The following is a 25355-nucleotide window of genomic DNA, read 5'->3' as shown; positions in this document are numbered from 1 at the left end:
TCCTATAGGGTTGCTGTGAGTCGGACTCGATGGCGATGGGTTTGGTTTGGGTTTGGACACAGTAAACTGCTAAGGGAGGCCACTCTCAGCACTGTGAAAAACCTACTTGCGTTGCAGACGCTCCATCTTCAGGGTTAGAAGCTTCCCCACCCCATCTGGGGGACTGAATGACTATGGGCTGGAAGCTGCAGAGGGGGGCGTGGACTCTGGCAGGAGAACTCAGGCGCTCAGGAGCTGGAAGGCTCAGGGCTCCAGGGAAGGACTCATTCTTTGAGAATCTGGGCAGAATGACTTTAAGTAAGAAGGAAGCCACTCCCAAACCATTGTGGACTATTTAGGCTAAAAGATTTGATGTGACCGTTAAGTAAAGGACTGTTTTGTATCAGCTCCTGGACTTTGAGTATGCCCATGATGAGGGTCTGGGCTACAATTTCTTAAAGAAACACTAACACTGCATTGAGTAAACGTGAGTGTTTTATCTCCCCCGTTTTATGAGGGGAAGGCAGATCATGAACGCCAGAGAAAGCTTCCAGGTCCACAGTTGGTTTATCTTAAGGTTGGAAGTCCAGTTCCATGGTCCAACGATTGCCCCCACACAGTGGCCCTCCTCTCTGCCCTTTCCTGGGTAGAGAAGAGAATCAAAGACTTCCTGACTCTAGCAGAATTCAAGAACAGAATTTTACTGTAGACTTGAAAAAAAAAAAATTTTTTTTTGTAATCACCACCCATGGAAACTGAGGTTCTCATGTTGCAAACACCCCTGTGGCAACCATGTGAGGGCCTGCAGATGAGAAGATTGACTTGTTCTAATTAGAAAGCCTAAATGCACAGGAGCCTTTGCCAAGCATGAGAAGAAAGGCATGCACCATGCCAGTTTTGTGTAGGACGGCCCAGACAAATAACCCAGGCTTTTGCTGGATTGAAAACCAGCTTAGGATTCAGAAAAATAAAAAAGTGCTGAATAAAAACCTAGTTTTAGAAATTTCCTTTAACTCCCATGGGTTTCTTTTTCATAAGCCTGAAACTCCACGGTGGAAAAGATGACATTCTTATTCTTAAACCCTTTGTTTCATTCAGTTCTCACAATTCAACAAAATTCTTTATGGTTTTTCTTGATACATAAAATTATTTTATTTTCAAAATACATTATTTCCATAAATATATACTAAAAGTTGCAGACATCGCAACAAATTTATATTTCTTGAGGTAGATTATCAAATGTTGTTATTGTTAGTTGTCATTGAGTCAGTTCCAACTCACAGTGACCCCGTGTGTGCAGAGTAGGACTGTGCTCTATAGGGTTTTCAAAGGCTGTGACTTCTCAGAAGCACATCACCAGGCCTATTTTCTGAGGCACTCTGGGTGGGTTTGCTTTCAGCTACTAGTTGAGTGCTTAATTGTTTGCACCACCCAGGGTTACCTAGATTAAACCTAGTTAAATAAAATTCACGTCTGAACAGCCAGGTCTATCAATTAGAGTTTTGTGGTTGCAAACAACAGAAAATGTTTCCTATTGTATTAGTTCCCATGTTTGGAAATGGATGAATTTTTGTTACTTTTCAGATCCTGTGGTTTTCAATGCTTTGTGTTCCTAAAAAATAGGTTTTTTTTTTTCTTGGTTAACTAAATGAGCTAACATGCCAAAGTGTCTACGAAGTTCAGTAATGCTTCCATTCAATTTCATGTCAGCATAGAGAAGACGTGTCTACATAGCCTAGCCAGCAAGTATATGGAATTTCCCCCCATCTTTCAAATTCTATGAGTCTGTTTTATGGTTTTACACTCATATCTGTGTTTTGCGGTTGGAGATTATGGATTATTTTAGGTCAAATCAATAGTTTGCACCAAGATTTTTAAACTCTGATTTGACTATTCGTGGGTGCCACAAGGACTGTAGCTCTCTTGCTCCTGTAGCGGGGGCTCCTTCCCCAGCCCATGCTGAGAGCACTGCTCAAGTTGAGGTCAGTTAGGCTCATCTGAAGAATTGATAGCGTAAGTCATCTGAAGTTGATGTGATATAGAAGAGCAGAGGAGCTTTCTAAGGGAAGAAAGGAGCCAGACTGATTTGTGGAAGGAAAAATTGGTACTAAGGAGCAAGGTGTTTGTCCCAAACCCTTCTGTGGCCGGTTTGATGTGGAAGTCCTGGGCTAGTCAAACTTTACTTTGAACAACCAGATGTTCAAACTGAAATTACTTTTCTGTAGCAGTTAATATTCTGCAGTTGTAAGCAACAGAAAATGTCTCTGGTTAACCTGAACAAAGAGAGGATTTATTGGCCAAATACTGACGGAAAGCTGGACAACTAGGCCTTGCGAAAGGCAGAAAACAGGTCGTTTTGGCAGTGGGAGTTTATGTACCATCTCTCTATGCCACGTGGCCATTGGATGACCACAGCAGCCATGTTCTGCTCCTGTGTATGTCTATTCAAGGTTTCTCTTCCTGAGAGAGAAAGAAACTGCTTGGCCTTCCTATTGCCAAGGTGTGGGTCCTGCCACTGGCAGTCCCGCCAGAATGACAAGGAGTAGTAGGGCAGGGGTCTGAAAGGTGGTGAAGCTCTTGCCAAAAGAAAGGTAGAGGATACAGGGCAGATAGGAACAACAAACATTCTTTACAGCATGTGGTTCCTGTGGTTGGATATCGAAAGCATACCCTGAAATAGCACCTTTCAGAATTTATCTTCAGTTGACAGGATCCTCGGTATAGTTGTCATTCTATGTGAAGGACAGCACACTTCTCTGCCACGTTTCCAGTGTTGCATGAGAATGGCCAAATACAACTTGTTTTTCACGTCATTGTCTGGATTGCACTGTTTCCTCTTTACCCACCTCCCCTCAAAAAGATTTGTTGAAGTCCTTATCCCTGAGCCTGTGAACATGACCTTGTTTGGAAATAGAGTTTTTGAAGAGGTTATTAGTTAACATAAGATCACGCTGGAAGCTGGAGTAGTTGGGTCCCCATAAAAAAAGGCAAAGAGACACAGATAGACACACAGAGGGAAGACAGCCATGTGAAGATGAAGGCACAAGCCAAGGAATGCCTAGGGCTGCTAGAAGCTGGAAGAGACAAGGAAGGCTATTTGTTCAGAGCCTTCAGAGAGAGCATGGCCCTGCGGACACCCTGAATTGGTATTCGTATTCTTTTCTTTTTGCAATCCATTACACCCCTTCTCTCTTTTGCTCTTCCACACCTTCTAACACCTTTGTAAAAAATCCCCCAAATTAAATCACCTCTGTTTGTAATACCTGAAGTGTTTATCGGTTTTCTGACTGATATGAAAAGTGTGTTATTTTTGAATTTAAGGAAACTTAATTCCATATTTAATTACAGCTGATATTAGATTATCTTGGCCTCATCTATTTTTCTGTAATTTTGATTTTATCAAGAAATCACTCAGGGGCTAAATAGTACCTTTAAGATGATCGCAGGCGAGAGTCCTCCTAGCAGAGGCAGACAATCTGGCTGAGAAGGCACAAGCCTTCGATAGACCTCACGAGAGCTGCTCCTGCCCACCTCCTGCCCTTGTCTGTGATCTTTGGTCATGTTCTCCAGACTTAGCCCAGCTTATTGCCCTCACATTTCTGGCTTCACCTGGTAGAGTTCTTGACCCCTCACCACCCACGGGAGCCCACTGTTGCCCCTCACACAGTGCTGTCGCTGCTTCTCGAGGCCTGATAATAGCCACACACGCCTTCCTGGGAGGGAACGCCACGGGGCTCTTCTGCCACGTCCAGTCATGCTGCTCTTCATTCAGCAAATGGAGATGAACAAACACTGACGGAGACACTAAGTTTTGCCTACCAAATTAGCAATGGGGCATGGTAAGAAGACGGTCTTATCTACTGCTGACGGGAGTATAAATTGGAACAACTTTTTTGAAGTGAGATGTGTCCGTGTATATCAATAATCTAGATCTAGAAATCTCATAAGGAGCCCTGGTGGTACAATGGTTAAGTAGTTGGCTAACCAAAAGGTAGGTGGTTTGAACCCAAAAGCCACTCTTTGGGAGAAAAGACCTGGTGATCTGCTCCCGTAAAGATGACAGCCAAGGAAACCGTATGGGGGAGCTCTACTCTGTCATATACGGTCACCATGAGTTGGAATCGACTTGACGACACCGAACAGCGGGAATTCCATGGAGTCTCTGGGTAGTGCAAATGGTTAAGGAACTTGGATTCTAAATGAAATGTTGGCAGTTTGAACATGCCAATAGGAACCTTGGAAGAAAGGCCTGGTGATCCGCTTCTGAAAAATCAGCCACTGAAAACCCTATGGAGCACATTTCTACTCTGACACACATGGGATTGCCATGAGTCAGAATCCACTCAATGGCAATTTTTCTTTTTTTTTTTTTTTTAACAAGGAAGGAGAGTGAATGGCTTAGGTAAGCGGCCAAGAGTATATGCCACCAGACCAAAAACTCATTGCTGTTGAGTTGATTCCTACTCATAGAGACCCTATAAGACAGAATAGAACTCCCCCATAGGGTTTCCAAGCAGCACCTGGTGGATTCGAACTGTTGACTTTTTCGTTAGCAGCCCATAGCTCTTAACCACTACATCACCAGGGTTTCCTGTATACGCCACAGGGAACCAAAATTTCATACAAAGACGTTTGATGTAGTGTTACGCATAAATCCAGAGGAATGGAAACTATGTGGTTAAGAAATTATGGTACATTCATTTGGATGATGGAACTATTAAAACTAATAAGGGGTAGAGGCTGGCTTCCAACCAAATCTGACTCCAAACCCGCATTTTCAATCACTACTCCCTTCTTGGATTTAACAAAAGCATTAACAACAATAGAAGCAAAAACAATAGAAAACCCTCCACAACTTACGTTACTTAGTAAAAATACAGTTGATGGACCACAAGGCCCCCATTCTCCAAGCACTGGGCCTAATTGAGGATTCCTGACATCCTCACCCCAGTTGTCCCTTTTGAGGGATTAGTAGACTTTTCTGAGATTCTTTGCTGGATTCCAGCTGAGAGATTAGAACAGCTAAAAGTTAAAACAAGGTCAGTTTCCGTTTCCATGGATACTGCTTGTTTTACTGTGTCCGTTATGATAATGTGATTAACACCTAACCCTGCAACTGAGCCCAGATGCCTGAAAAAGACTGACCAAAGAAAAGCAATTCTTGAATCATTTGGATAACAGCAATATGACTTTCTAACAAGAATGGAGGATAAGTTTCAAAATTGAAGGAATTCTTGTTGCAGGCTCAGGATTTTCACCCTGGTGTTCCTGGGAATTCAGGTACGTCTGGATGGACTCATCATGCAGGCTGAAAACCATACAGCCCTCCTGCTTTTCTCAGGCCACCTGCCTTCTAGAAATATATTACGTACCGCCTCCCAACTTTAGTTTGTCAATCAGAAAGCAGAGGGGCGAAGAGGACAAGCTAGATTCCAAATTAGTCATTTTATTAATTAATAGCTCTGCCTAAGGTGCTTTTTTTGTTTGTTTTCTGCCTAAGTCTGGATTGGGAAAAAAAAATCACTACTCTTCATTGGAATAGTAATGTGGTTAGATTTAACGTACCTGAAGAGCTAGACAGATCCCCAAATTTATTTTTCTCTCACAGCCACGCTTGTGTTTACCCAGAATAATGACAACATTTTTCTCGGGCTTTGCAAACCCCTACACAAGATCACTCTATTTGCTTTGTAGGAACGGGGCGCACCAACACGTTTCAGTCTGACTGCTTAGGCAAGCTCACCACCTTGAGGATTGATGCGTCTACGTTGGGTCATTTCATGCTTATGCCACAACCTCATTTACATCAGAGACCTGATTTCCAGTTTATATGTGCCTAAGAGGGTGGCTTAAAAAAATATTAACCACTTGGTCTTCAGCTTAACTGCAAACAAAAATGTGGCCACGGATACATCTCTGAGAGCAGAGAAGCAAAGTTCTTGCATGACGCTTTCTTTTGTCTTCCGGATTTGCAGATCTAGTCCTGCTGCTGGGAAATGCCTCTCTGTACCTGCAGAACTCCTCCTCATTCTGCAAGACCCAACTCCAAGTTCCCCTCTTCTATAGGGCCACCCCACATCCCTCAGACTGAATTAGTGTCTCTCTCTTCTTGGTTCTCATGGCATGTTATGCCCACTTCTTTGTGCTTCATTCGTACGTTATATTGGGACCATTTGATTTCTGGTTTTGTTCACTATATTTCAAGCCCTTCCGGAGTCAAGACAGTCTTTATTTCATTTATACCAAAACCAAAACCAAATTCACTCCCAGTGAGTCAATTCTGACTCATAGTGACCCTGTAGAACAGAGTAGAACTGCCCTGTAGGGTTTCCTAGGCTGTAATCTTTACAGAAGTAGATTGCCAGGTCTTTTCTCCTGAGGAGCGGTTGTTGGGTTTGAACCGTTGACCTTTTGGTTATCAGCCAAGCACTTAACCACTTTGCCACAAGGGCCCCCTTATTTCATTTATAGTAGCCTAATAGATACACTGGAAACCCTGGTAGTGTAGTGGTTAAGAGCTATGGCTGCTGACCAAAAGGTCGGCAGTTCAAATCCACCAGGCGCTCCTTGGAAACTATGGGGCAGTTCTACCCTGTCCTACAGTGTCGCTATGAGTCGGAATTGACTCGATGGAAATGGGTTTGGTTTCGGTTTCATATATATATAGACAGACAGAGAGAGAGCCCTGGTGGCGTAGTGGTTAAGATTTCAGCTGGTAACCAAAAGATCGGCAGTTCAAATCTACCAGCCACTCTTTGGAAACACTACGGGGCAGTTCTACTCTGTCCTATAGGGCCGCTGTGAGTGGGAATTGACTGGATGGCACCTAACAATAACTATATATATATTAGAAGCCCTGGTGGCACAATAGTTAAGCAGTCAGCTGCTAACTGAAAGGTAGGAAGTTCAAACCCACCAGCGGTTCCTTGAGAGAAAAGACCTGGCAATCTGCTCCAGTAAAGATTACAGCCTAGGAAACCCTATGGGGCAGTTCTACTCCGTCATATAGGTTCTCTATGAGTTGGACTCAACTTTTGAAGGCACATAACAACAGCATATATATTAGGAGTCCTGGTGGCACAACGATTAAGCACTCAGCTGCTAACCAAAACATTGGTGGCTCAAACCTACGCAGTGGCTCTTCAAGACAAAAACCTGGCAATCGGCTCCTGTAAAGATACAGCCTAGAAAACCCTAATGGGCAGTTAGTTCTACTCTGTCGCATGGGGTCCACCACTAGTCAAAAATCAACTAGACGGAATCAACATTAACTATATATAGAGATAGATATAGATACACACGCACACACAAAGATTACTTAATAAAAACTCATACTTAATTAAAAACATATAAGTTATACATAAAAATAATAATATAAAGACCTGTGTAACCAACATTCACTTTGTTTATGGAGACCGTTGAAGTCCTCCCATGAGCCCTTCCCACGTTATTCTGGCCTCCCTGAGGTAAGCACTAATCCCACACTTGGGGTTTACCATTCCCTTGTTTTTCCTTTTAGATTTGCAACATAGGTACATATCCCCAAATAATGCATTATTCACTTTTTTAATTCCTTCAACACTGTGTTTTGAGGCATGGCAGCTGTTCCTTCATTTCCACAGTAATATTGTCTCCCATTGTCTAAGCAAACCACATTTTATCCATTCTTCTGTTGGTGGACCTTTGGGTTGCTACATGTTTTGGGGTATTAAAATACCACTACTATACACATTTTTGTATATATCTCCTGATGCACTTGAACAAATGTTTCTCTGGGGTTTATTCCTTGGAGTGGAATTGCTGGGTTTCAGTATGTGCACATTTCAACTTTTCCATAAACCTAATGCTTATATAAGGCTTATTTTATTGTACATTACAGTATGTACAAATACATACTGTTCAAACAAAAATCATACGAAGCCAATAACAGAAATTGATTGAAGTTTATTGAATATACGATTTGCAAATCAGGGCAACATTTCAAGTAGAAAAAAAAAAAACCAAACCTATTGCCGTCAAGTCGATTCCGACTCATAGCGACCCTATAGGACAGAGTAGGGAGTAAAAAATCTTCCCAAGTGGGGAAAATCCTTTACAGATTCTTATACTCTAGCTTATTGTCAGTAAAACAATTTGCAGTCAGTAGAATTCCATACAGCATTGTCTTGAAGAACAATTACACTAATTACTGATTTTCCCTAGAACAGCTCTGGTGTGGCCTTTGGGATTTCAAAACTGCACATAGATAGTTCTTTTAAAAATGCACAATGCCTATGGCAAACCGTTTTTTTTAATTGTGCTTTAACTGAAAGTTTACAAATCAAGTCAGACTCTTGTACAAAAATTTATAAACACCTTGCTATATACTCCTAATTTCTCTCCCCCTAATGAGACAGCACACTCCTTCCCTCCTCTATTTCTTTTTGTGTCCATTCAGCCAGCTTCTGACCCTCTCTACTCTTTCGTCTCCCCCTCAGACAGGAGATGCCAACATAGTCTCATGTGTCTACTTGATCAAAGAAGCTCGTTCTTCGCCAGTATCATTGTCTATCCCATAGTCTAGTCCAATCCCTGTCTGAAGAGTTAGCTTTAAGAATGAATGTTTCCTGTCTTGGGCTAACAGAAGGACTGGGGACCATGACCTCTGGGGTCCTTCTCATCTCACTCAGACTATTAAGTCTGGTATTTTTATGAGAATTTGGAGTCTGCATCCCACTGCTCTCCTGCTCCTTCAGGGGTTCTTTTTTGTGTTCCCTGTCAGGGCAGTCATCAGTTGTAGCCGGGCACCATCTAGTTCTTCTGGTCTCAGGCTGATGTAGTCTCTGGTTTATATGGCCCTTTCTGTCTCTTGGGCTCATAATTACCTAGTGTCTTTGGTATTCTTCATTCTCCTTGGATCCAGGTGGGTTGAGACCAATTGATGCATCTTAGATGGCTGTTTGCTAGTGTTTATGACCCCAGACGCCACTCTCCAAAGTGGGATGCAGAATGTTTTCTTAATAGATTTTAGTACGCCAACTGACTTAGATGTCCCCTGAAACCATGGTCCCCAAATCCCCACCCCTGCTACACTGGCCCTCAAAGTGTTCCGTTTATTCAGGAAACTTCTTTGCTTTTGGTTTAGTCCAGTTGTGCTGACCTCTACTGTATTGTGTGTTGTCTTTCCCTTCACCTAAAATAGCTCTTATCTACTATCTAATTAGTGAAAACCCCTCTCTCTTCCTGCCTCCCTCCCCCGCTCATAACCATCAAAGAATATTCTCTTCTCTGTTTAAACTTTTTCTTAAGTTCTTATAATAGTGGGCTTATACAATATTTGTCCTTTTGGCAAAACATTCTTGATTAATTAATCTAGACTATTGTTTGACTTAAAGGTGGCTTTTAGAAAACTAGTTTTCTCAAGGCTCAAGGTTCAAAGACCATCTTAGGGCCATAGCTTGGGTGGTCCATCTCAACCTCCACATAGAGATCTGGGTTCAAATGAGAATTAAAACACCATTCCTCGGTACATCAGCTCACTTAGTTCTCATAACAATTCTATAATGTGGAATGGTTAGTACCCTCTGCCCTCATCCTACAGGTGAGGAAATTCTGGCAAAGTCACCACCTGGAGTCCTGCACCCAGGCTGTTAACCCCCCGCTACACTTTCCTAGGTAATATCCAACTACTTTCCAATTTCATTTTATCAATTTACACTCTCACTGCAGTGCAGAAGCGTTCCTGTTGCTTCCCCATTGTTGGATTTAAAAGTGTTGCCAATCTACTGAGTGAAGATAGTATTTCATTTTAATTTTATTTGCGTTTCCACAGCTACTAATGAATTTAAGCATCCTTAAACTGGTCATTTAGGTTTCATTTGTGTGTGTGAAAATTTGTTCCTGTCTTCTTTCTATTTTGCTATGGAGTTGTTTTCTTATTGGTTTGTGGTCTTTCTATCAATAAACATAGCATATATCTATATTTATTTATGTCTTCTCTCATGTCCCTGGCAGAAAATTGTCTAGTGGTTTACTTCCCTTTCCTTTTAGCTCAGAGCTGGACTACATTTCCCAGCTTCCCGAGAATGAGATGTGGCCAACGTGAGTTCTGACCAATGGAACTAGTGATGTACAACCCCTCCAGGCCTGGCCCTCCTGTTAGGGACTGTTTGACTACTAGCCAAAAGGTTGGCAATTCAAACCTACCCGGAAGACAGGCCCAGCGATCTACTTCCAAAAGGTCACAGCCTTGAAGACCGTATGGAGCAGTTCTACTCTGACACATGGGATCACCATGAGTTGGAATGGACTGGATGGTAACTAACAACAACAACAAGGAATGGTGAAGCCACAATGGAAGAATCTGGGTTTCCTAACCATTGTGTGGGAGTCTTCCCACTGCACACAAGCATAGAAGTGTTGGGAGAGCAAGAAATACACACCTATACTACATTACACACCAAGAGTTTGGAGTTTTTTTTTTTTTTAGAATAGTTAGCTATACTAATACAGTATCTTTCAACTACATGTTATTTTTTTTTCTATAACTATCTTACGCCTTTTTTGTTAAGAGTTTTTCGCAGGTACATTACGTGTTTTATTGTTGTATATGGTATTTTATTTTAAAAAATTACATTTTGCTCACTGTTGCTAGTTTATAGTGTTTGTAGATGATCTTATGTTTAGCAATCTTAATCAAAATCTCTTATTTATTCTTTTAGTTTGGCTGTAGATTCTTTACGGTTTTCTCTGTTGACAATCATCTGATTTAAGTTAGTATGGTTTCTTCCTTTCCAACCCTTGCATCTTTTATTTCATTTTCTTTCTTACTGTTCTAGCTAGGACCCCTAGTACAATGATGAGTTATGGTATGAATTCACATTCTAGCCTTGAGTGAAGCCGGGCTTGTGGTCGAAGCCTTCTCAGGGAGACCTTCTATCCAGAGTCGAGGCCAAGGTTGGCAGGTGCTCTTGCTACCTCCCTTTGCGGGGTGGTTGCTTTCCTAGATTACCCCTTGACTAAGGGTGTTGTCCTCAAGTCCCTAGCCTTATTTGAGACTCTGTGCACTGACTCCCCACCTTGCATGGGTCTTAGGCATTATCTCTGCATCCCACTCCCTGATTCCTGAAAACCAAAGTTCTTGATCTCCAGGGAGTTGTTCATGTCCGAGTGCAGCAAATGGCTTCAGCTTTAGTTGACCTTCCTACTTTCATGCTTCCTCCTTGGCTTCTGAGGGTTTCTCCTAATTTCATGTCAGCTTAGCCATGCACTGAAAAACATTTTTTTTAAATATGTTAAAAATTAAAAAAATATTTTCTCAAGATTTTAGGTGTTTTATAGCAGTGGCGCAATGGTTTAGGCCTCAGCTGCTAACCGAAAAGCTGGGGTTTGAACTCACCCAGCAGTTCTGCAGGAGAAAGACCTGGCGATCTGCTTCCGTAAAGACTTCAGCCTAAGAAACCTCATGCGGCAGTTCTCCTCTGTCACACGGGCTCCCCAAGAGCTGAAACAGACTCAACAGCACCTAACAACAACGCAGAGACAGGGTTTCAGGATAGCCCATCTACCACATTGCTATGTGTGGCAAGCTTGGGTTTTGTTTTCTTTCATCCTTTTAAAAACTTTAAATTTTTTTGGAAGAATAGTATAACCACGTATTTCAGAATTCCATGAGTACAAAAAGGTATACAGTGAAAGTAAGTCCTTCTCCCTCATCCCTCAATTACCTACAACCAATATAAATTTTTTTGACTATCCTTCCAAAGATTTTCTATGTGTACAGAATATACATTTTTACACAAATGACAGCATATAGAACCCTCTTTTCTTTTTCTTTTTTTTAACTCAACATTAAATCTCAGAGATACTTTACTGTTAGTACACAAAAATCTTTCTTATTCTTTTGTACTCTTGTATAGATGGGACAATATTTCTTAAACCAATATCCTGTTAGATATTGAGAATGTGTATAATCTTTTGCAATTTCAAACAGGGCTGAAGCAAATAACCTTGCTCATACAATTTTTTGCACACATTTATCTGTACATTCATAGGATAAATTCCTGTGTAGAAATGTTTAGTCAGTGGGGATGTACATTTATAATTTGGTTGATATTGCTAAATTGTCTTCTGTAGGCAACTACTCCTAAGAGCAATTTCTAGAAGTGACTATTTCTTCACACTAGATAAAAAATAAGACTTCTTTATTTTTGTCAAACTGATAAGTGAAAAATGGTATCTCATAATTTTATTCGTATTTTTATTGCACGTGAGATTAAGCATTTTTCTGTAGGTAAAAAAGCCATTCTTTCTCTTTCTGTGAACCTACTGTGCATATCCTTGCTTCTTTTCTTTTTTTTTTAAATATTGACTTCTAGATGCTCATTATATGGTGGAGAAGACAGGGTCGTTATATTCTCAGGAACTAACAAAACCCCTGGCATAAAGCAGTTACCCCCAAAAATGTGCCCTGATTTAATTTTAAAAGTAATTTCTGCTGTATTGATTGTGATCCAATATTAACATGCATCATGTTTGTTTGCCCCCCCCCCCCCACCAACACACACACAAAGCAAATGATACTGTACCTTCTTGGAAAACCCAAAACAAACGAACAAATTCCTGAGTATTTTATAGTATGTATGTTTCATGTGCTAGGATAGACTCATCCCTTTGAGGCCGTGTATCATATTTTTATGCAAATAACATGTGCCTTTTATGTTTGTTTGCCAATCACTCCCTCCTCCTGCAAGATATTTTCGTAAGTGCTGCTATGTCAATTTTTTACATGTTGCTGTAAAAAATCAGCATAATGTGCTTACAAAAATACCTCATGGGGGGAGAGGAGCAGTTGGTAAAAAAATGAAGAAGATGCACGTTATTTGTGTAAAAATACATTAACAGTAAAAATTTCTGAGCCATTGGGAAAATGACTACATCAAAGAAAGGACAGGTGCCACAGCCTGGTTCCCTAGAAAACAAAGTCTGAGCTAACACATTATTGGATGTGTGTGTATATGTGTGTGTGTGTGTGTGTGTGTGTGTGTATGCAAGCCCAGGGCAGCAGGAGTAAGGGAAAACGGCTAGACAGAGGAAAAGCAAATGCAAATTGGTGCATCCCTGAGCAGGCCACTGTCATGAGGATGTCTTTGGCCAACCCAAACGGAACCATCGTACCTCAGAACCGTCAGGGAGGAAGCAAGAATTTATCTGTCTCCTGCCTCCTGTCTCTCACTGGTCAGTTTCAAGTCCCCTGCACTTCCAGGTTGTGCCACTTGGCTCTCAGGACTGACAATGGGGAACAAGATACCAGGCCCTGCAGCGGAGTGTGCTAGCTGAGTCTGGAGGTGGTGGAGGTGCAGGGCCTCGGAGGGTTCTGGCATCATGAATGTGAACAAGGCCACGCTGGAGCACAGCCTGTATGCTAGGGGAGGCTGAGATGAGGTAGCAGGGCAGTGGCTGGGGTTCTTCACTGAGTAAGCAGCTGGGGCCCAGGGGGCATGTGGGAGGCACATAAATTGCACAGATTTCATAGATGTATGTGTGGCCACAGGTGTGCTGTTCTCGTTGTTAGCAGCCATCAAGTTGGCCACTCCATGAACAATGGGATCAGACTGTTGCGATCATAGGGTTTTCTTCCTAGTCTATATTGGTCTGGAAGCTACACTGATATCTGCTTAGCATCACAGCAACACCCAAGCCTTCACTGACTGACAAGGGGTAGCTGCTCACGAGGGGCGCTGGCCAGGAATTGAACCTAGGTCTCCCACATGGAAGGCAAGAATTTCACCACTGACCCACCACTGCCCTTTAAGTTGTGCTCCCCATTGCCATTGAGTTGATTACAACTCATAGAGACCCTATAGGACACAGTAGAACTGCCCATAGGGTTTTCAAGGCTGTGATCTTTACAGAAGCAGTTGCCATATCTTTCTCCCATGGAGTCACTGTTGGGTTCGAACTGCTGACCTTTTGGTTACCCACCGCACCATGAGCGCTTCTTAAGTTGTGCTAGTGTGTGGCTTTTCAAGCATCACTCCAAAGCGACCCACTGTCATCCCTGGGAGAAGCTCCAGATTCTACAGCAGGAGTTAGCAAATTTTTCCTGTAAGGGGCCAGACGGTAAGTATTTTCGGCTTGTGGGTCATATGGTCTCTGTTGAAACTCTTCATGCTCTGTCATCATAGTGTGAAAGCAGCAGCTACATACACTATGTAAATGAATAAGTACGGATCTCTTCCAAGAAAACTTCATTTACAGACACTGAAATTTAAATTTTGTATTATTTTCATGTCCTGAAGTTTTATTTTTGAGTAAAAACCACTGTTAGCTTGTGGGCTGTACAAAAATAGGTGGTGGGCCACATTTGGCTCGTGGGCTGTAGTTTTCCAGCCCCTGTTCTATAGGATGTATCAGCATCCAACCCTTCCTAATTCAGAAATGGCCAAAAGTTCTGTTCTTGTCTCTTCAGTTTATTTTTTGGTTCCTCGGAGATATCCACATGGCTTGGTATCTGTCTTCCCCCATCTCTGCTTGCTCCTTTAATCTCTTTTATACCTCAAAACAGATTGACTCAAGGCACATTTTACACTAATCTGGCTTCATTAACATAACAAAGACAAGCCATTCCCAAACAGGATTATAACCACAGGCATAGAGGCTGGGATTTACAACACATTTTTTTAGGGGACACAATTCAATCCACAACCAGTGGATAATCTTTGTTTCATAGCGAGCAAAAAGAAAAATGTGCTATTTTACTGAAAAGTAGAAATGAAGTTTGAGGAGTGCTCCACAGACATCAACACGGAGAAATACTTTCCAGCTTTTCCCTAAACCCTATTGCCTTCCATCCTGAGGACAAACGAGGTGATTTTGCTGGGCCCTTCCTTGTCATGATTTGGAATGTGAATAACCTGCCTTGAGTCACGAGAGCATCTTTGCCCCTCTGGTCCTCTCCCTGTTATTCTTGGAGGTGAGCGTAAATTACCAGGTGCTTTTTTTGGCTCCTCGACAAATAGCATTGTTTTCTATAAAAAGCTCTTTGCAGACCAACAATAGAGGAATGGCTGGGCAAGTGACTGCCATATACCAACTGCATGAAATATTGTGCGGCCCTTTAAAAAGACCGAATGAGAAGTGCATGGAGTAATGTGGAAAGTATTCCTCAGCTGGCCTGAGGAGGAAAAAATGGAACGCTGACAGATGGACACAGTGACTTCAGCTATGCTAAATACGTGCACGGGTGGCTGGAGCCGCGAAGGGAACTTCAGAGAAGTGGCAGTGTGGGGATGGTGGGATTTGATGGCATAGAAAGGAGAAGCATTCCAGTGCCAGAGTGCTCTGGGTTCAAATCCTGACTCTCTTGCTCCATAACTTTGTTGTTTTGGGCACATAAGTCACCTACTCTGTGCCTCAGTTTCCCGTTCATAACATGTAATTTGTAGATTAAATGTGAGATTAAGCATGAGGCATTTAATAAACTCAATACATAACAGGAATTATTATGGGAGAAGATTTTGTGAAATGTTTCACAAGGTGGTTACAATAATTTTAGTCTTAAAAATATTCCTGGTTAATAATGGTACGTGTTCATTGTAGAAATTTGAGAAATACATAAAAATAAAAAAATATATGAAATAAAACTCACTTGTAATCCAACCAGCCAGAGACGGCCACAGTTAACATCTTAGAGTGTAGCCCTCCAGGTGTTTCAAATCCTGGATCTCCTGCCATTCCTTAGGAAGTTACTTCATCTTCCTGAGACTCAGTTTCCTACTCTGTAAAATGGGCCCAATAACATCTGCTCACAAAGTTGTGTGAACATAAATAAATGTTTGTAAAATGCTCCGCCTGGCAGATAACAAATGCTCAAATTGTTGATTATTAACAGATTGACACAGTGGCTGCAACTACGGGCTCAAATATAGCAATGATTGTGAGGATGGTGAAGAGCCAGGGAGTGTTTCACTCTGTCGCATGTGGCGTTGCTATGCATCGGAACTGACTTGACGGCAGCTAACGACAACAACGTTATTATTGTCGATATGAAAGAGATACATTTCTTCATTCCCTGCTTCTAGTCATGTACCGTTGGTGCCCGGAACATCCTTTCTCTCGGTGCCAACAGCTCACCGCCAAAATCTGTATGATTCCAACTCAGTCAGAAAGAGGAGGGACCCTATCAGAAGCTGACCAAGAAACAGAATTGCCAACCTAATTTTTTAAAACTTGATTGAGGCATTACTGACAAACAATAAACTGTACATATTAAAGTGTATAACTTGACAAGTTTTGGCACGCGTAAACACTCAGGAAACCATCAGTACAATCAAGATAGAGAACATGTCCGACACCCCCAGTTTCCTTGTCCCCTTTGTAATTCCTCCTTCCAACTCCTTCTCCCACAGGCAACCGCTGTCTGCTCTCTGCCACTAGAGATTAGTTAGCATTTTCTAGAATTTTCTACAAATGTAATCCTATAGCATGGACTCTTTTTGCCTGGCTTATTTCACTCAGAGTAACAACTTCGAGATTCTTCCCTATTTTTTTTTTTTTTTTAACAACTTTGAGATTCTTCCCTATTGTTAGGTGTTTCAATAGTTCATTTCTTTCTATTGCTGTGTAGCATTATATTATTTGGATATACCAGTTTGTTAATGGGCATGGATTGTTTCTACTTGTTAGCTATTACAAATAAAGCTGCTATGCACCTTTGTGTGGACATAGGTCTTCATTTCTCCCAAGTCAATGTTTAAAACCAGTAATCTCTCCAAATGCCAGTCCCGTCCACACTCAGCCTCTTTCTCACGCATGAGTCAGATCACAGTTCCGGGTCTAGGTCAGGCTCTTGCTAATGAGGTCTGTAATGGCTGTTTTTCCTCTCTGCGCTCTATCGTCACAGGACGCGGAGTGCCCCCTTTTTTCCTGCATTAAGAGCACTAGCCATGGAGGTCAGTATGATTTTTAAGCAAGAAATTTACGGCGGCCACCGTAAGGGACCTGCATTTCTCGATTTTCTCGAGGGGCCACTAGAGATGAGATCGGAGGCCTAGTTGACAGCGGCACCTGGCTTTTTAGCTTCCCCATGAGGCAGAGAACCAAGTGGAAACTGAGGCACAGAAAAGAGAGCATCATTTGAGAATGCTGGGCCAGGCGCCCTCTCTCTACCAGCACCACCCCCCTCTCCCATGGGCCTGACCTTGTGTTTTACCGAGAAGCTGCCTGGAGTGATGTTACTTAAAAACAAGAGTTTACGCATGTTGTGGTCTTCTTAATTAGATGGAAATGTCTATATTATTTACCAATTAAATCCTCGCTCCCCCTCAGGGGCAGTGCTTTAGCTCCAGGGTTCTATAATCACGTACAAAATATTTCCACTATTACAGGGCTCATCCAAAAATAAATAAATATCAACACCCCCACAGAGGTTTCCTTATTTGCCCAGGGAAGAAGAAGATAAATACAGTTATTGTGACTCACAATATTTGTGCAAAAAGCACCACACTAGAGCCTCCCTAAGTACTCCCAACAATAATATTTTGGGAACTTTAATTTTTTTTTTATCTCTGATGGCTTCACGCCACTTTGATTCAGCTTTGGGCTCCCCCCCCCCCCTCAATATTAACACCTACAGTAAGTCAGAAGAGTCTTGGGGGATGACCTGGTGCTTCCAGGAATCCCCTTTGGCCCCCAGACTTGGAGACTGGCTTCCCGTGTTTAGCAGGTGTTGGGTGAGACCCCCATGTGTTCTCAGCACCTGATGACGTTTCCAGAAATGGCTCACGAACAGCAAATGCAGGGTTCTCCAACTTGAGTGACCGTTAGAATCACCTGGAGGCCTTGTTCAAACAAGAGTTGCTGACTTGGTAGGTCTGGGATGGGGTCTGACAGCTTGCATTTCTCTCAAGTTCCCAGGTGGTGCTGCTGGTCCCAGGACCTCTCTTTGAGAACCGCTAGTCTAATGTTTCTCTTTCCAAGGCTTCCTGAAATGTGAACTCGCAGCTGGGGAGCTGGATTGCAGGGGCCTGAGAGGAGGCCCTCTCCTGCTCCAGAGATTCGCACTTAAGTACAGACAGCCAAGAAAGACCCTGGTGAAAGGGGCTTGTCTCAAAGGGCTGGGAGTCTGTCTAGCATCTGCCAGCCTCCTGAGATGTACCCAGGTGTGGTTGCTCCCCAGGTGTGGTTGCTCCCCAGGTGTGATTGCCCCCCAGGGGACTCTTCCGCTTGGAGCTTTATCCTGGATTCTCCTGCCGTCTGGACCTGGGAGCTCCCTCTTGGGAAAGTCCTTTAGTTTCAGAGTGTCTGACCCGAGTCCCCGGGACTGAGCCGACTGAAGCCTCATCGCCTGGGCTGCCTGGCACGGTGTCCACAGGCCGAGTGGGAGACTCTCTCAGTGAAAGAGGCGGTGGATTCAGGTACCTTTGCAGGGAAAGCCACTGAGCTGGAGACATGGGGCAAGTGGACTTGTTAGGTGGCCACACCACGTAGCTGAGCAGTGTGGGAAATGAAGGCAGAGGTTGTTCCCAAGCATGGGAGGCCAGGGGTGACTCCAATCTGGGTCTAGCACAATGCCTGTCACTGCTTAGTGTGGGCCTGGCAAGAAACTGGCTCTTGGAAGCATTGTGTAGCTCTCAGAGCATGCTCAGGTTTACTTCAGGGCCCTGGGCTCTGGTGCTGCCATGGTGACCCACCCGTCTCCCTGGGCTCTGGCCCTGCTTCTCTGGTGGCAGACATCTGATCCCTCCCCTGCCTTACTGTGGCTATCTTCCCCCGGGGGCCTTTCGGAAATCGCAGATAAACACACTCCTGGGGTTGTCACGCACTAGTCTCTCTTAAGCCTTGCACTCGTACTGTCCAACTCATCCACTGGCATGAGGAGACTGGTGTCTGCAGGTGACTTGCCCACGAGGACATGATGGCAAGGAGCTGAGCCTCAGCCCACCAACTCCAGCTCTGAGAGGTGTTCCTCACCAGCCCAGATTCCCCAGGTCCCGATGTCTAAGGGCAAAGACCTGGGTTCCACTGATGGTGCAAAGGCTGGGCTTTCAAACATTTTACGATAATGCCTAGCCCGTGTGCTCCAAGCTGTAAGCTGTGTGACTGTTCCACACACCTATCCTGTAGGTCAGATAAGGTTACCCTTCCCATTTTACACTTTGCAAAACCAGGCTTGGTGAGGTGAATTAACCTGGCCGAGGTCACTCAGCTGGTCACTGGCACGTGGTCTGTGTTGCCTGGCCTGTGCTCTTACCCGCTGTTGTACCATCTCCTCATTCCATGGAGCACAGGTAGGCTTTTCAGGCAGAGAAGAGTGGCTAGCACTGGCTTCCAGGCTTTCTAAGGCATGGCTTCTCAACCTCAGCGCTATTGATGTTTTGGGCCTGATAACTCTGTTGTGGGGGCTGTCCTGTACACTGTAGGATGTTTACCAGGATCCCCGGCCTCTACTCACCAGATGCCAGTAGTAACTCCCCAATTATGACAAAAATGTTTCTAGGCATTGCCAAATATTCTTCTGAGACCAAAAAAAAAACAAAAAACAAAAAACAACCCCAACAACCCTAGGGGTCATCTGTCTTGGTTTTGAACATGTAGGAAAACCCTCAGATCACTCTGGCCCAGACCCCAGCTTGACCATGAACACCTCGAGGGAGGAATCTTAGGGGCTTTTGGTTAGTGGAGTGCTTGGTGCACAGTAGGGGCCCAGTAACTTTTTCTTGAAGACATAAACTGTTAAATTTCACATGTGTAGGAAAACCAAAACCCAAAGGAACTATTCAACCATGATCATAAAGGTCGTTCCTAATTAAGTCAGAATTTCCAACCAAGCCCCTTGCTCTTCCAACTTAGCTGCAGGAATGTCATTCATTCACGGCATATTTATCAAACCTTCCTCTTCCATGGGGCACAAAGCTGTGTGGTACAATAAAACATCTCCCTATATTTGGAATTGGAGCCCTGGTGGTACAGTGGTTAAGAGCTTGGCTGCTAACCAAAAGTTGAGCAGTTTGAATCTACCAGCCACTCCTTGGAAATCCTATGAGGCAGTTCTACTGTTCTATAGGGTCACTGTGAGTCAGAATTGACTCAATGGCAACAGGTTTGGTTTTTGGTTTATACTTCGAATCATTTACGATCTAGTGAGGAAGATATGGTAAACAACTATCAAACTAGGTAAAATACGTGCTGGTACTTAGTAAGCGATTTAAATGGGCCAGCCCCCAGGAATCATTCACATAGACAGAACTCATGTAAGCCTGCTCTTCCTGTAATCATCCCATCTCAGTAGATGACCCCTCCATTCTTCCAGTTCCTTAGGTTACTAGATCTTCCTAGGCTCCTTTCTCCCACATTCCATCTGTGATGGTTAAGATCCTGTGTCAACTTGGCTGGGCCATGATCCTAAATGATTTGGCAGTTTTATGATACGATCATTTCCATGTTGAGATTTGATATAATATGATCACCCCCATGATGGAATCTGCTGTGAGTAGTCAATCAGTTGAAAGGGAGTTTCCTTAGATGTGTGGCTTGCACCGAATGTAAGTGGACATTCCGGCAAGGCCTGTGGGCTTTTGCTCACTCTGGATCCTGCAGCTGGCTCCCGTCCATCTGCCCTCCGGTTCTTGGGACCCTCACTAAAGTCACATCCCTGATCCAATGTAAAGGGAGTTTCCCTGGGGTGTGGTCTGCACTATCTTTCATCTTACAAAAGATAAAAAGGAAGAAAGCAGAGAGTTGGGGACCTCGTACCACCAAAAAAGCAGTGCTGCGAACAGAGCATGTCCTTTGGACCTGGGGTTCCTGCGTGGAGAAGCTCCTAGTCCAGAGGAAGACTGATGAAAAGGACCTTCCTCCAGAGCCAGACAGAGATAAAGCCTTCCCCTGGAGACGCCACCCTCAATTGGGACTTCTAGTCTACCAGACTGTAAGCAAATAAACTTCTCTTTGTTAAAGCCATCCACTTGTGGTATTTCTGTTACAGCAGCACTAGATGACTCAGACAGACACCATCTGCCAAAAATCTGTTGGTTCTACCACTACAAATAACCAGAATTTGACCACTTCTCACCACTCCTTGTGCTAACACCTAGAACCCAGCCACCACCAATCCTCACCTGATTAGGATACTAGCCTCTTGCCTAGTCTTCCTACTTCCTTCTATGCCCACCTGAGACTGTTCTCAACATGGCAGTCACAGCAATCCAAAAAAGTTAAGCTGATCGTGTGACTTCGATGCTCAAAACCCTCTGGTGGCTCCAGTGTTGGAACAAAGCCTGAGTAACTAGAGGCTCTGATGTTGTTTTTTTTTTTTTTTTTTGAGAACAGTAGAAAGTGCGATTATTCACAAAGCCAAACACAGGCTGAAACCCTCAGCTCTAAACTGTGTACCCAGATAGGAGCACACGGGACATGTATGGCTCCAGGGAATGACAAGGCAGTCTGCACTGTGCTATATATACCACAGGTCCTTAATACAAAGTGCTGAATGAATGACTGAACATAGAAGGGCCGTAGTCCATCAAAAAGTGGCACAGTTAAGCGCAAGAGAAGTATACTGAGACTTCTCCATATTGCTTCACTCTTCTTTGTTACCGGCGACTTCTCACTACCAGTATACCCTTACTGACAGCCAAGGTATGATAATTTTAAACAGCTTTTTGAAGAAATTCTTAAATCAGTTAAGGAAGAGGTTCTCACAAAAAATAGACAGGCTTCTGGTAATTTATTTGAGTTATTTCCAAGCGGCAGTTACAAAAATTTTTAATTTTTATAATACTCTTGATAAGAAAATAAAATTTAAATAAAAATACATTCTCAACAATACAACATGGTTACACAAATTCACTACATTAAGTTTTGATAACTTACATGTTCAAACTAGACACTGTAAAAACCAATATTTACTAGCAACATATTCATTTCTAAGTTAATCAAAATGGAAGCAGATAATATCAATCTAGTCTGGTAATTTAACTCTAGAATGAGTCCTGTATTTTTCACATACTGTAAGGACGCCTAAAAGGCTCTGTAGCATTTTGTCTTTACAGGATGTACCGTTAGAGCAAATTAAAGGTGCTTTCATCTAAAAAAAAAAAAATCTGTTTTTCAAAATCCGGCATGAATGAGCCTTTCTGATAAATGAGATTAGGCTTCAGAAACAGAAACAAAGCCACATCATTTGTCGCCTTCTTTTGTGTGGAAAAAGAAAGCCTAGTTCTGACACTTAACCATAATCCATGATATTAAAAACAAATTTCTTTGGCAAATGAAATAATTCAATTTGATAAATTATATTCCCAGGATTATAAATCTTTGCTATTGCCCATCATGATTTTAAAAAACAAAACAAAGCTAAACAAAAAACAAAACAATAACAAAACCATTTTCAACGGATGGAAATCACTAACTAAGAACCAGGACTAGCATTTATGGCAAGAGTTTCCTCATATTATCTTTTTTTCCCCCTTCCTGGGGTTCCAGGTTTTTAGGGTGAAGTGAGCTGCCATGTATTTTTTCAAGAGAGAAAAACGCGGAGAAAAGAGGATCAGGTAATAAAAAAGTACTCATGAAGAATGGCAGAGGACTGAGGACCCTGGAAACAAGTACCTTGAGTATCTTTGGGTCCTACTGACACAGTCTCTCATTTTGGAAAACTTTTAAAAAGAAAAATAATTTAATTTCACATTACTCCCTCTTTGGCTGTGCTAAGCTGGTTAATTCCAGTCAAACTAGCTAAAAGTGTCACGTTAAGAAAATAACTAGATGACTGAACTCTTCCCTTCAAATCCAGAGTTATGTATATACACAGCCTTGGTCCCTTTGAAAATGTTGTCATCTTAAACAATCATAATTGGGGATTATATATTAGAAATATTGCAAGAATATTTCTTTTGCCTTTAAAAAAACAGCAGAATAAAAGCCACTAAAAAGTAATGAGTGGTACCTGGCAATACACATCATGTCCTTTTGAGATAGAACATTTCAGGGATTTTTAAAATGAAATTTTAATCTGGATGAAATTCAAGATGGAGAAATTTATTAAATGGTTAAGTTCTTATACTACTTAATTTGTAAATCAACGCAGTTCATGAATCTACAAGCTCATAAAATTTAAAGGACGCTTCAAACTTGTCTTTAAAATGGGCCAAGAGTAATAACCAACCATAATGCAGACTAGTACTGATTCTTAAATATAACCAATTGGTTTTTACAAATCATTTAGAGAACTCCATTGCTCAGTTACAATCGTTTATGGAACAATTTTGATTCTATGTCAAATGGGTCTTTAAAAAGAATTACCTAATAACAATATAATTTAAAAATAATTATCCACCAATAACATAATTGCCAAAGTATATTTGAAATATAGCTTATGATCAGGGAAACAAAAAAAGCACTACTGGCTAGACTTGCATTAATAAGTCACAGTTTTAAACAGAAACGTGTAAATACTCCAGAATCAAAGTACCACATTTAGAAAACGTTGTTTTGAATTAAAAAAGACAAAAGGGAAGTACCATGGTTTTTAATACTGATGAAACAAAGTGTATCCCTCTTTAACTTCAAGGTGGCACCTTGCTTCGGCTGCTTATTTACAGTTATGGTTTTTAGGACAAAAGTAAATTATTAGGGAAAAACAGGATTCAAATAGTTGCTAAGCCAAATTCCACTTGGCTAGCAGGCAACAAGGAAACAGCAATGAAGTATAAACATTTTCAGGAAAGCATTATTTTTATACTTAAACACTGATCATTCAACTGATCACAAAGGTTAGATACCACGGTGTATCTAAAGTACAACCTGGGCAGTCCAGATTATTAAAGTGCGCTGAGTGACTGTTCTCGAGATAGAGCACAACCTAACACGACGAGGAGGGCGTGGTGATGATGGCCCTGATGAGGACGAGGACGGGAAACGACAGCTGGAGTCAGGCAATGCTCCCACCACCGGCTTTCACTGTTCACTGCTTCTTTTTCAGAAGAGATGTCCTTGGAAGTTATGTTAACCTGAACCCTCAAATCAAGAAAATGAGTACCTGATCTTCAAAACAATGAAAAAAAATTTAGTGATCCCATTTTATTTCATCTGCCATCGTGCATCCCAAATGTAAACAAGATGCACGCGACAGCACAGACCCCTGATTCCTCCTATCTGAGTCCTGTTTACATCTGTAAATGGGCAAAAGGATCTACTGATTTTCAGGGGCGCTCAGGCAGTTTTCTGAAGTTTCTGTCACTGTCCCTAATGTAACCTGTAATGATTACTGGACCAAAGGGGAGGGGATACATATATATATATCTGATATTCTTTCTCAAGGAAGGGGAGGGTCTAGATGAACTAAAGGGGAAGCTCTGAATGATCCCGGATTGGGGTTTTCTAATAAACACAATGTTGGCAGTACAGAGCAGGCACTAACGGTAGTGAAAACAAGTTCACAGAACACGGAGTGTTACAACAAGAGATGGTTTCTCGCGATGGAGGAGTTCTCCCTTTGTTACAAAGCTTCTTCAAGACCTTCTTTAGGAAGATTCTTTCTACTAAAAAGAAGCTGCAGAAACATGGCTTTGGACACTTAAGATATGAAGGGAATCTTGAGTTTCAAATTCTCTAGTAAAACATTAATATCAGGATTCCCAGTTAACTGTAATTATTAAATATTAAATACGGTGTGAACACAGGTGACACTAGAGCTGATGTTTGTTCTTAAATACTATGGACAAAACATATGATGAATTAAAAAATTCCAACAAAAACAGTATTTTCCAGTTCTTCTAAATCAATTGGTGATACTCTATGATGCTTTCCCAACAATTGGATTTTCCCTAGAAAACAATAAAAGAAAATAATTTTTCAAAAGTTGAGAAACAAAAAATTTTAAAAAGTGACAAACATAAAATCCATTTATATTTTTACTTGATAATCTCATGCTAAGTCTTCCTTCATTAATTTAACAAGTATTTACTGACCACCTATTTAACGCCTGGCACTGTTCTAGAAGCAAAATACACAAAATCCCTGCCCTCATGGAGCTTATATTCTGGTAGAGGGAAAATAAGTATTTAGTACATCAGAGGTTGGTATTTTTTAATAGAGAAAAATAAAGTCGGCAAGGAGTAGTGTGTGTGAGTGTATGTGTGTACAGGGGGGAAAAAACCCAAAAAACAAAACCCACTGCCATCCAGTCGATTCTGACTCATAGTGACCCTATAGGACAGAGTACTGTCCTAAAGGCTTTCCAAGGAGCACCTGGCAGATTCGAACTGCCAACGTTTTGGTTAGCAGCCAAGCTCTTAACCACTGTGCCACGAGGGCTCCAGGTACAGGGGGAAGAGGGATACTATTTAATAAGGGTGGTCAACATTGGCAACACAACAATGTACAAGGTACTGTAA

General features: G+C 42.2%; 1 protein-coding gene and 1 long non-coding RNA gene across 9 annotated transcripts in view; one reads left to right on the top strand and one right to left on the bottom strand.

Annotated features, from left to right (window-relative positions):
* LOC135228575 (uncharacterized) overlaps positions 1 to 16777 on the top strand; it is a 29108-nt gene extending 12331 nt beyond the window's left edge. The window contains exon 3 of one of the 2 annotated variants that reach the window (XR_010319138.1): positions 15851 to 16777. This is a non-coding gene — a long non-coding RNA (uncharacterized LOC135228575). The other variant, XR_010319139.1, reaches the window with a different exon arrangement.
* Positions 16778 to 21259: 4482 nt separating this feature from the next.
* Positions 21260 to 25355, bottom strand: part of RASA2 (RAS p21 protein activator 2) — a 113673-nt gene continuing 109577 nt past the window's right edge. For all 7 annotated transcript variants that reach the window (XM_064275524.1, XM_064275528.1, XM_064275525.1 and 4 more), the window contains one exon: positions 21260 to 24785. In XM_064275524.1, the coding sequence (XP_064131594.1) occupies positions 24755 to 24785 (31 nt within the window). In that variant the 3' untranslated portion in view covers positions 21260 to 24754. The remainder of the gene's footprint in view (positions 24786 to 25355) is intronic.

This window comes from Loxodonta africana, chromosome 23, assembly GCF_030014295.1.
Source record: "Loxodonta africana isolate mLoxAfr1 chromosome 23, mLoxAfr1.hap2, whole genome shotgun sequence".
Classification (NCBI taxonomy): Eukaryota; Metazoa; Chordata; class Mammalia; order Proboscidea; family Elephantidae; genus Loxodonta; species Loxodonta africana.
This window is presented reverse-complemented; position numbering and strand designations above follow the sequence as displayed.